The 12,826-nt window shown below is 48.2% G+C and overlaps 1 protein-coding gene across 3 annotated transcripts in view; it reads left to right on the plus strand.

Annotated features, from left to right (window-relative positions):
• The window catches only part of aff2 (AF4/FMR2 family, member 2), a 176,879-nt gene that overhangs the window by 55,657 nt on the left and 108,396 nt on the right, over positions 1 to 12,826 (plus strand). For all 3 annotated transcript variants that reach the window (XM_035409111.1, XM_035409112.1, XM_035409114.1), the window contains exon 3: positions 454 to 1,368. In XM_035409111.1, coding sequence (XP_035265002.1) covers positions 454 to 1,368 — 915 coding nt within the window. The remainder of the gene's footprint in view (positions 1 to 453; positions 1,369 to 12,826) is intronic.

The raw sequence follows: 12,826 nt of genomic DNA on the forward strand, positions 1-12,826 counted from the left end.
ATTTTTAATAGATGCATGCCGTAATACCCACCATGCTGCTTGCTGAATCACTTCTGAAGGTATTACACTGTCTCAAAAAAAACAGATTAATGGTCCACACTGATGGGTCTTCTTCTTTAATGATGGTTTCTAAAGTGAAGTGGGCGGTTCCTTTACAGCACCACCATACATCAGCTGTTGTGATAAGAGAGAGAACCATTTTTTTTTTCCATCAGCAAATAACTGCACAACAAAAGTTGACAGTGCTTGATGAGCTGTTGTAACGGTCTTCCTCACCCAGGCACGCTCGCACTATGGAGTCTGCAGCACACGGTGCTTCCGCCACCGTCTCTGGAGTCACACGTCTTCTCTTAGTGACGCTCCGTTCTCCTCTTGCGATCGCGGTCTGGGGTGGGGATTGGAGGATAGGTGGCGTCCGCGCGTTTTAACCGTTTGCTTGTTTCCCCCCCGCAGACTAATAAAGGCGATGCCCTTGCGAATCGGGTGCAGAACACGCTGGGCAACTACGACGAGATGAAGGAGCTTCTGACCAACCACTCCAACCAGAGCCACCTGGTGGGCATCCCAAAGAGCTCTGCGCCCCAGACGCCCATGGAGAAGCAGCCGGACCAGCCCAGCTTCTTCCCGGAGGGCCAGAGGGGCAGGACGGCCCCCGCCCAGCAGGGCTCCGCCCCCATGCCCCCGCCCCAGTCCTCCTCCGTGTCCGGCTCCGCCCTGGTGCACGCCCACCAGGGGTCCAAGAAGTCCCGCCCCTCGGACTGGTCCAGGGGGGGCCACGGCTCTGGCGGCGGCCAGCCGGGGGTCCAGGGGGGCGGGGCTCCGTGCGGGCGGGGGAAGCACGGGACGTCCGCCCACGAGCAGCCTCAGGGGGGCCGGCTGGAGGACCAGTTCGGCGGGCAGGTGGAGGCGGTGCACAAGGGGGACTCCAGCCCCGCCCCCGCCCCCGCAGCCTCGTCCTCCCACGGCAGGAGGCACGGGCAGGCCTCCAAGGCCCCGCCTTCCGCCGACCACGCCTACAAGGAGGGCGGCCACGCCAAGTCCCCCGCGGACCAGGACCTGGGGGGCCCCCACGCGTCCGGGTCCCCCGTGGCCTCCACGTCGCTGCTCCCCAGCGGCCTGTCCACGCCCACCTTCCCCCAGGGCCTGCACTGCAAGCCCAGCGCCGTCCAGCAGAAGCCCACCGCCTACGTCCGGCCCATGGACGGCCAGGACCAGGTGCCCAACGACTCGCCGGAGCTCAAGCCCCCCGTGGAGATCGGGGACGGGTACGGCGTCGCGCCCTTCGCCGCCCTGCTGGACGGCAAGGCCGCCGCCGGCGCCAGCGCCAAGAGCAAGCTGCCCAAGCTGACCCTGCCGCAGCCCGGAGAGGTAGGCGCCATCTTTGATTCCGTTCCGTTCGAAGGCGCTCGCTCGCTCGCTCACTTGCGTGTGACCCAGAAACGCAACTTTCCGTTTGTCCTCTTTTTGAACCTTTGGAAGTGAAGGGTGGAAGGGAGGGGTGTTGGCCACCCTGAGTGTGGCCCCATTGCTTTTCCTCTGGTTTTGCCAGTTTGGCATTAATACCTGGCAGGGAAAGCGAGAGAATGACATAATGGAGTATCTCTTAATAGGCAGCTATATTCAAATTTCACATTTCATGTGAAACGAGCCAGTTAGGGAAGGTTATTTTTGGCGTGCACTAGTATACTAATGGCTTTCAGAAACGGCTTCTTTTTTTCCCCTTGTGATGTGGTAATTAGGAATAAAGGATTTTTTGATTCAGATGTGATTCTGCCCAATCCTTGTTTTATTAAAAGCTGACCATCAGGTTTGCAACTGAAGAGCAGTTTCATGTCCTGACCTCTGTCTTTGGTCCATTGGCATCTTTAAATTGTGGAGCTGGGTTAGTCTATTTAAACCATCCTGCATAGCTGTATATCTGCTGTTTTACAAGTTGAGCTTAGGACAGAATTTATTGTTTGCTTTGAGATTACATCAGCGACACTTAGTAATTACCTGTACTTAAAACAGAATCCAAGGAAATGTATACATTAAATGCAACTTTATAGGCACAGTATAACCACACACACACACGCACACACACACACTCTCTCACACACATACATACACACACACACACGCATGTGTGTAATATTAATCCCACCACTTTGCGATTTAAGGCTGTCTGGCCACCCAAGTCTCATGTGTAGTTTATTACCCAGTGAAGACTTGTCATAACATGCCATTTTGCCATCCCCACAGAAAAGCTAAGTGTCTATTGTGGCGGTGGCGTTTTTCGGAGAGGGAAACAGATTAACTCTGGCTGTTTATCTCGTGCGAATGTTTTGAGGGAAGAGAGGTTCATTTTAACGCTCCGTTCAGGAGAGCGCACAGCGTCGCTGGCCAGGGGCGGTACAGAGAGCCTGTCTCTGCCAGTGGGGAGCTGGGGGATGGTTTTTTTTTTTTTTTTTTTTTTTTTTCACGGTGAGAAATGGGATTGCTTTGAAATTCGGCTTTTATACGTTTCACACCGCCGCTATTATTATTATCTCTCACCCGAGGTTGCAGATGTGTTATTTCAAACTTTCTTCTTCGCACCTGGAGTGAAATCATTTTGTCGGCGTTTAAAAGCGTGCTGTCGTAATTTAGGACAGATCAGGAGCAGCACTCCCCTGTCTGCGGAGGAAATGTTTTGGGGGAAAAGGACACAAATGGCAGATCTGGCAGTTATTTGGTGTGTGTGTGTGTTGGGGGGCACCCTTGGGTGTGTTCTCCGTCGGTCTAAGATCTTCAGTGTCCTGTCGTGCTGAGGACAGTTTACAGTGCTCTACATCAATGCCGGCTTGTATCTCCAGACTCTCTCACGCAGCTTAGCTTTTCTCCCCCCCTGGTCTCCGTAGGTCCTTTCAGCGAAACACAGGGCTGTCACTGTTGTTATAAAGAAAGCTGCTCTCCCTTCCTGCCCCAGCTGTAATGTACTTATTTTGACGGCTTAAACCATCACTCTCCAATTCCAAAAAAAAAAAAAACAGAAGAAGAAGGGAAAAGCTCTCCGGTTCAGATGGAGAGGGGGGGATGTTTAATGTTTCTGATTTACGTGCATTAGAGCACCTTCATATGTTACAGATTTACCGCCGCTTCGGGGAGAAGGTTGCGAGATGGCGGGGCGTCTTGAGTTTATCGCCAAAGTCAGACTGGGGGCCCTCTCAGACGGGACAGAAAGGGGGGGCTCTCTGACGTCCTCTGGTTGGGACACCGGGCCGGGGGGCGTGGATGGGACGCATTATCTGCGCTGAGAACGTTTACGAGCCTCTTTATGTGGCCCTCCTTTCTGTGCCGTTGCCGGTGGTTATATCGGAGCCAGGGTGCCTCACAATCAAATGCTAATGCATCGAAAGGTACCCGGGCTTGTTCTGTGAGAAAATGAAATCCAGGGGGAAATATTAGACTGACTGTGCGAGACGTTAACCGTGCTACCTTTTCGATGAGCAACTAGACGACCGTTTTTCCCTTTAAGGGGAAGGAGGGAGAGGGAGAGGGAGGGAGGAAGAGAGAGAGAAAGAGAAAGAGAGAGAGGAGAGATGTTCATTAAATGTCAAGGATTTTGAATTTTCTTTTTGTTAGGAAGGATAAAGCCTTAAATTGTTTTACTTAAATTTGTCATTTTACGTTTGACTTTACAATTGATTTGTTTTGTCCTTTCCTGAGACTCTCCTTGCTTTGGGAGGACGTCTGATGACAGAGGCATGCCGCGGAAAGTCAGGCATCTGTCAGAGACGACAGGCACCCCGGCCTGGAGATGCACTTAAAATGGCATGTGACATGTTGTGTGAGAGTTCCCCATAACTGCCGGGGTCAGGGTAGCCTGTAGGTACTTGGTTGGGGTTTGGGGGGTGGGGGGGGGGGGGGGGGGGGGCGGGTGGATGGGGGGTTGGGGGTGGCTGGATGGAACAGTGGCCAGAGGACTCATGGGGTACTACAAGCTGTTCTGGTCGTGTGAGAGGAAACAGCGGTGTACAATAGAACACTTCTATTTGTTGTATTTTCAGGATTCCTCGCCTTTTTTTCGTGTCGCGCGTCCTGTTTGAAGTGACGCCTCCTGTAATTGCCTTCATTGTGCGGTGGGATAAAGGAACGTCTTCGAACGTATAACAGCATCATGAGCGGTGACACTCTTTTAGAAAAAATAAAATAAAATAAAATAAAAGCGCCCGTCATGTCGGTGATGCACACGGCCGTTAAGGCTGGGCGGCAGACGAGCGCGGGATTGCGTCTGCTCTGCGGTGGGCGACGCGCAGCCCGGAGAGAGGAGCTCGCGTTCGCCGATGAAAGCCCCGTCTCCAGACGAGCCGCCTCCGAATCAGACGGCCCGCCGGGGCGGCCCGACGACGTGACAGCCAATCCCAGCGGCGCGCGCCCGCCCGCCAAAAATAAACCTCCCGCCGAAATGGCGGCGGAGAACCTTCCGGAAACCTCCCTTGCGCGTTAAAACTGGGGTGGTGGGCTGTGGGGGGGGGGGAGAGATGGCGCCTTGAGGAGGCCCTCACGCGAGGACGAACGCCCCGGAGAACCGCCATCTTCCAAAAAACGAGTCACCCTCTCCCTCCGCGTCGTCCTTTCGCGGGCGAGAGGCGGACGGAGGACGAGGCGCGTCGGTGAGCGAGGACGCCGCGCGCTCGCGCTCGCACGCGCGCCAGAAACAGGTTGACGCGTCGCCGTCGAAGCGCGGCCAGCCAGCCAGCCAGCTGTTCTATTGCTTTGTTTAATAGGGAAGCGAAAGGCAATTCCGCTCTAAATTGTGGTATCCGGCGTCCTGAAGCATATGGCGGCGATGCACCATACAGTTAAGCATGTGGAAGGAATAAAAAAAGAGCGGGGGAATTTTAATTGCTCGGAGAGCTGCTCTCAGAGCAGCCCGCTCACGGCAAAATGGAGATGGATGTTGTTTTTGGAGCTGGGGGCAGGCGGTGAGTGGGGGGGCCCCCCTGTGGTGCAGGCTCCAGCTGGCCCCCGCCGCCATGATGGGAGGGGGGGGGGGGGTGGGGGGGTGGGGTGAAGGTGGAGAATTTGGGGCACCTTTTTTTGTCTTGCTGACAGATGACTCGCTGTGACCCTAATGTGACTCTTGGTTAATCAAAAAGAAACTGACAGACATGCAGAGAGAGAGAGAGAGGAGAGATGGAGACACATGAGAGAAAATTATTTTTATGTGATTTCTTCATATTAAATGTTGAAAATTAGGAAGTGTTTTTTTTTATTTTGGGAAGACATTAGGAGAAAAGAAAAACACCTTCAAGGACTTTGAATTCGACTTGTTTTGTTTCAGTATAAACGAGCGGTCGATTCTGTTGAAAGGGCTCTCCTGGGAATTTCTTGTTTGGGGAGAATTTTATTTGTTTGTACGTATTTTGAGGCCCTGGCATTAAGGGCTTCTAGCAATTCAGCCACCACACAGGCCATATATTTCTTTCTTGTTTTGACTATGCCACCCAGGTGGACAGCGTTTTTGTGGCGTACAGAAACATATGTACGGCGATAATAAGGTTGCCTTTGACTCTCACGGTCACCTGGTGAAACAGCTTTCAATGCCTGCACGCTTGACCTTTTGAGCTGATTGCAGTTTTTTTCACGATCACTGTCAAAAAACATCAGCACAAAATCAGATCTTAAGGTGCATATATATATTCCTTTGGAACTCGCTACCCTAGCCAAGAACGAAACGTGAGAATCTAGCATCCCTTCTTGGGGAAAATATTTTGACAGCATCGGAGTTATGGCAGAGAAAGACGAGTTTGCTAAATGTTTTTTTTTTTTTTTTAAACATCCTGTTATTGGCCGGGTGTATTGATTAGTATACTGCATTCGGCGTTCTGTGAAAGGCTACCCAGGAAGTGTGTCGGGATCATAAAGCACTGACGACCGAATGACCGTTTCGATCCCTCCCAAAAACAGTCGCAGCGTCCGACTTTACGTGGGCTTCATGGAACTAATACACGTATCGCCAGCCCTTGAGGCAGAGCTGCAGAGGAACGGTGAAGTGAATAGATGCTCTTTGTTGTGGATATGAGAAGAGATGTGCAGTTAAAGGTTCTTCTGAGAACACTCTTTCTTGAAATGCTAAGGACTTGTCTTTTTATTTTATTTTTACAGTTTTGTTCTGTGGACAAGAAATGTAGGCTTGTCTTTCTTTGCTTACACATTGTTCTTATTTTTCCCCAAAGAGATGAGGGATGGGGCTTATAGAACTAATGTGATTCAAAAAAATGAAGTGTACGTATCGTTATTTTTTCAAGATTATTGAACGTATCATGGACATTTAACTTTATTTTAAAAATGTAATGACCATTGTCCAATCAGAAATAAATCATAAGCATTTTTTTGTCACCAGGAGCTTTTATTGTGTTTTTATTGTGTAGCTGCAATGTGTTTGACAGTAAAGTGAATATGTGAAATAGAAAAAGCAAGACAAAAACAAACATTTTAGCATCAAGCGATCATCACTGTCCGATATTAATGCAAATTCATGGAGTAAGTCAATCCATTTCTGCAATATAAAAATGTGCATTTCAGTTAGCATTACTGCTACAGTAGTTACATGCCAATTAGCTAGCTTGTTAGCGAGATGTGTCCACAAGTTCTTAATTAGACAATTGTTTTCTTAGTTTACGGTCTCTCAAGCACCGAGCACTGTGGTCTATCCATAGAATATTTTTTTTTTTTCCATCTGCTGGACACTCGAATTTTCTTTGCCTGTTGAGTCATGTTGATTGTGTGAAGCGTGTTCTTTTTTTAAGGTTGATGCTGGAATAGAGTCACTGTCTTTTAGTGATTCTTGGCAGCCGGTCGGTCACAATTAACCTCGTAAGACTGCAGCTCTGTGTTGATGGACGATGGGGGGAGACCACGGAAATCTGACAGTCGCCGCGCTGATCGAATCCACACCCCCCCCGGCTGATTGCTCGTTTTGATCAGACATAAATGGAGAGAGCGTACTGGCTGCATGCTAAGTCCTGGCTCTCGTCTCTGTCTGAAGGCATGCGTTTAGGGGGAGGGCAGTGTGCTGAGATTAAAAGGATAATGGGGGGGGGTGAGAATCACATGGGGAATGTCAGCGCACGTCCTTGTAGTTTATGCTAATTTCCTGCCAAATCCTGATTGGCCCTGTTGGTAAGTCTCTTAATAGCATTTCTCTTAAGTAGATGGATAGCAAGGTGGTTATTTTTGTTTCTATCATGGTGGGTTTCATCTTCGTTATCGCACACGGTTTTGCCTCTGGCCTTCCAGGTCCTCAGATTTGGCAGAGACCAGCAGTCTTTTAGTGTCCAACTGATGAAGTCTTAACATACCAAACAAAAAGGAGAAAAAAACAAACAAAAAGGAGAAAAATGTGCAAAACAATATAAGCTCTTACCTCACTGAGTAAATCCAAAAATGAAATTAAATACTTTTCACAGTTATACATTTGACTGTAGATAAAACATTATAACAAATTAATTTTTTGTAAACCTCGGAAATAATTTTAAGGATAATTTAATAATTGACAGTGTACATTAACAATAAATGTGCTACTCAGGGTATCTTTCTTGCTTTTTTTTTTGTTTTGTTTTGTTTTGTTTTGTATCACATAACCTCAGCATTTTACCTGCGCTGGGATGTTGTTAGCTCAGCACTAAAAAAATCTACTTGAGGTGTTTCACAAAATATTAGACTGCAATGACCCACAATAAAGGTTAGATGCACCAAGGTTAAACTGGGCAATTGAGCCTCTAAATACATATGCAGCCGTACACTTTGCTTTTCCTTTTTTTTCAGGGAAAAACCTGGAACCTATTAGTGTAAAAACTGAGCACCGCTGGTGACTAAGTAGGCAGTGAGTCATTCTAATGAGTCAAGCCAAGGACCTCGCGGTTGTTCAGGTTACATTCTGTACCGTACACGCATCAGAGTTTACGGGTGCTTTCAGCACGAGAACATAAGAGAACATGTTGATGACAGGTCAACAGGTCATCCAGGCCTGGGCTTGTTTTTCTTTTTTGCCTGTAACAGGCTTGGCTATCCAGCAATGTGTCAAACCTGTTGAATGTTTTGTTTCTCGCAAAATATACATGGATTATATTACTACTTTTTTGTTAAGTTCTTTTCACCTCGCACATTGTATTGGCGATAGTTTGTCCTAGATGTTTGGAGAACCGAGCGTCAGACTAGAGGGTTGTACTCCCAGGAGGGTGCATTGCTTTTGTGTTCCACAGTAATGTACTTAACCCTACACCGCTTCAATAAATGCCCCGCTGTTAAAATGATGATATGTTAAGTTTAAAACTATACAGGCAGCGTGTAGTAGTCAGCCTGGGTGAGAACAACTGCTAATCAAATGAATTGTCCTTTTGATTATTGGATAGTGCTCAAAGGAGACATGCAAATGTCAAGGAACGGGGTCCGTTCGCTGGGAGAAAGCGGTGGTATTTGATTTAAGACAGTGGTTCTTAACCTTGTTGGAGGCACCGAACCCCACCAGTTTCATATGCTCATTCACCGAACCCTTCTTTAGTAAAAAAACTAACTAACTGCAGACTAGACTGAGGGGTGGACCTCTGCGGCGGAGGCTCCACCGAACCCCTGAGACCGACTCACCGAACCCCTAGGGTTCGACCGAACCCAGGTTAAGAACCACTGATTTAAGATGAAGCCTGGTTGCGCTGCTTTAATATCACGTTATTAGACTCTCACCACACGGGGAGATTTCACCCTGCCCTCAGACTGAGAGAGACGGCCAGTCTCACGCTGAAGCCAGTTCATTCCTTGAGCGGCTCTTGGCAGCTTCAGCGGGGAAGCGGTCATGTTCCATGGAAGTCCTCTCCCCTGGTCTCCCAGGAAGACGTTTCCAGGAATGGGTGGTAAGGCAGCCGTGCCGAGGCCTGCGTACCGCACCAGAACCCCGGTCTTCCCCGCGCTCATGCCGTGGTCTTCGTCCTCTGCTGTGACATCATCACTGCGGAATGTCTCCTTCTCACACAGGTGTCACTTCATAGCCATAGTGACTGCACAGAACTGCTGTTCCCTCTAACCGGGCTATTTTCTGTGCAATTGCACCAAGGCTCTTGGACCAAACGGTTTCTTATTTTTTGTGTCTGTCCCCTGTCTTGCGTGTGGTGAAAAGGGTAAAGTCTTATTTTACACAGAGCAAATCCCTTTTCAGGAGACCTTTGCTGCCTGTCTGTTGAAATATTGAAATAACAATTGAGCAAGTGCATGGCTGGGCAGTATTGTGCCCAGAAAACCCTGCTCCTTCTTTTTATTTTATTTCATTTTATTTTTTAATTTATTGTCCTGGGATTTTCTGCTCAGTGTCACTTTGATAGCCGAAGCAGAAAAAGATTTATTCTCTCTCCATTCACTGTTTTTTAAGAAAAAGAACTGAATATGACTCCTGTACTGAACAGAGCTGTGTATATCAGCGCAGTTTAATAAATAAAACAAAACTAACAGCATCTATGGGGTACCACCTGCAAATAGAAACAGGCTGAAGGTGAAGAATGAAGAATGTTAGAAATTTGATAATGCTTGGAATGTTGATTTAATTTGAAAATGCAAATATAATCATAAGCCAGGACCGGAATGTGTATCCTGTGAAAAGTCAATTTCCCTTTTGTTTGTTTGAAGCCCAAACCCAGCAGATAAGTTCAGGAAAATGTAGGCTACCTCTTTCATTTTATTCTGAATGGCAAAGCAACACATTTCAGGTCCAGGGGGGACACAAACTTCCGAGAGGCGGGGTACCTCAGAGGTGGAACGTTGGTTTAAATGAATTTTTTCCTCATTTCTTGAGGGGTGAGGGTGCCGTTACCTGGGCATTACTATGAAAGCAAGGCGCTTGCTGGCAGGCCTTACCCTTCAATTATGAGGAGACTGAAAGGACCATGCTTTCAGCACGTGGATCGCCCAGCATGGAGTCTTTGCAGAAAGATAATTCACTCTGGGCACAACAGCTTCCTTCTTCTTTCATTAAATTGAATTTGCTCATTAAATAAAGCTGTTATATATAAAATTCATGATGAGTTTGTAAGGTTCCCTGTGTTGGCTGCCAACTCCTTAGCTTGGTTATTATATAATTAATATTTAATTGGTGTTGCGATACCTTTTTTTTTAACCTTTTTAAAAAATATTTCACAAAGTGTTTGTATCATGTATAATGCAAATGCGGCGTTTGCTTAGTGGTGTATAGAGGCTTTTATGCTGTGTTTAGATTTCACTTTATTTACAATGTACAATAGCATTGTGACTTTTGCTTGACACTGTGTGTGTCTGTATATGCACACACAAAGAGTACAGAGAGAGGGAGGGAGAGAGAGAGAGAATGAGCTATGAGATAATGATGAAACGAACACTCTTCTGCCATTCCCAAGACAAGTTTCTAGAATGATCCAGCTTGGAAGTTGCCTATTAACTATGGAGTTTTGGCCATGTTAAGCTCTGGCATGTATTTTGGGGTCTACTTTGTCGAAAGCGAGGTCGCTTCAGTGCACCAGTCAGTGGCCCAGTCCAGTCCTGGACAGGCCTCAGCTTAGGGCAGGACCCTCTTATCCAGGTCGCTGACCTGTCCCATCACACCATCCTTTAACACCTGTGCGTTCCCAAACACCCAGCAGCTACAGCTTTGCGCAGTGACAGTCCTGTCTCCTGTGCGTAAGGAAAACCTGGAGGTTTTTTTTTTTTGGAGTCTTGTTTTGGGCATAAGTGTCCGTGTGGGTTCATCGTTGAAGGCGAGCTTGACGTGTTTACTCTTTGTGCTCCTTGGCAGGGATTGCATGGAGAAATGAACCCGAGCCAGGTAAAATAAAAAAATAAAAAGGAACGGAAAGCGCGGCTGAAGCTGACGGAGGGCGCTTGACGACGCGCGGAGGCTCGGTTGGAGCATGCTGGGAAATGCTGCGACCACTAGTGCATACTCATTCTGAGTGCAAGCTGCAGAATATCAGAGGTTAAGGGCTGGTCTTGAGACTGAAGAGGAGGGTTGTGATTTTGCCCTGTGTTGGAGGGTATGCCCGCTCCCACTTTTTTTTTTGTAGTGTTTACACTTTTACGAATGCTTCACGTGCGGAAACAGGGCTTACTGTGGCCCTGTTGGATAACAAAGGACTGGCCCAGTGACTGGTTTTCAGAACTGATCTGAGATCAGCCCCATCAGAAGACAATAGGAAAAATGCCTTACTGTGGCTCTCTTCTGAACTGAACTGAGATCAGCCCATTAATAGAATGGGAGGCCACCTTCCCCCCCTTCCATACTGCCCTCCGTATAAACCACGATGGTGCCATTCTACCCTTAGCCTGAGATGACCAGACCCTCACGTCGCCTCATTGGCCGACATCAGCATCACAATCCGACGCGTTATTGCTTATCAGCCTCACAGTTAGCGATGCCTAATTTGACACAAATTAAAACGGAAAGGTACTTACATCCGAAAGAATGTCGAACGCCATATTTACATATAGTACCTTAAATAATTTGGGGGAGGCGGAGCAGACACGTGGCTGTTCCTGCCGGGGAGAGATGGGAACCGACAGCGACAGACTCGGCTCTCGGATTTCGGTCGATGTGACTGGCTGTCGGGATTTTTCAGCCAGTCGTGCTTGATGAGTTCTCCTCATCAGCGTTTGTTTAATAATCGCTTCTGAATTAATTGGGAGTTCATTAATTTGTGCCTTTGTAGCAATCGCACTGATGTAACTGGTAATGTGAATCGTAAACATGAAAAGTGCAGACTCCCCCGCGAAATATGGATCAGAAAAAAAATAATCGTGGAAAAAGAGAATGAATTGTTATTGGATTTGGTTTATGCAGAACCCCGTGAGAGGAAAAAGAAAGGATTGTCTTTGGTTTTCCTGAAATCTTAGGGCAATGTGCTCCATCATTAACTTTGATAAAGCTTAGTAGTTTTATACACATTTTGTTAATTTAAAAAAAACTAAAAATGTTAAAGTTTCAAGAACTCATAATTTTGTACCATAGCCTGTTGGAAAAAATGAACCTGTTCTTTCATTATTTAAGTAGGTGTTACAATGTCTTATTCTCTGTAATGACTCATTCAGCTGTCACATTCTGTTATGTTCCCAAATTTTCGGTTTGATGCGGTCTGGCTTTTGTCCTCGCTGTTTTCAAGATATCAGGCGGCCACCTTTCATTGACTGGTTAATGCCCCGTGCTTCCGAGACTTCCCCAGTGTTAAAATAGCTGAATGACAGCGGCTCGGCGGTCCCCGAACGACCGCGAGCGGGCTTTTAAACGAAGGTGCGATTGTTACGATTGCGTCGCGAGCGCGAGCCGGCGGTGATTCGTACGCCGCAGTCCGCCCCGCGGTCAGGGACGCGGGGCCTCCAGACGTCCGTTGTCCTCGCGGCGGGTGGATTTGACCTTGAAGAACCCGCTGGCGGCGCGCTCTGAGTGCATAGAGAGCGAACGGGCCGCCTCTCGCTGCTGCGCTGTCGGAGCGCGCGAGCTAATGAGCTTTGTTGGCGGGCTGGGAGCTGGCGGCGCAGTGTTCTGCCTTCGGAGGGGGGAGGGGGGTGCGTGGGGGGGGGGGGGGGGGGGGGGTCTCGTGCGGGAGCAGGGCGGCGCTGGAAATGGCTGCTCCGGCGGGCGTCCCAAAGAGATCATTAGAACACATACCGGAGCGGTTTCTACACAAAGGCGTCGGACACAAGCCCACCTGGATTAACGGGCAGATGAATGAACGACTCCTCTCTTTTTCTCTTTTTTTTTTGGGGAGGGAAAGAAAGAATTATTAGGAGGCTTCCCCATTAGAAGTAACAGCTGGCATCATTTGCATAATATCCATCAAAAGCCACTTTC

This window comes from Anguilla anguilla, chromosome 3, assembly GCF_013347855.1.
Source record: "Anguilla anguilla isolate fAngAng1 chromosome 3, fAngAng1.pri, whole genome shotgun sequence".
Lineage (NCBI taxonomy): Eukaryota > Metazoa > Chordata > Actinopteri > Anguilliformes > Anguillidae > Anguilla > Anguilla anguilla.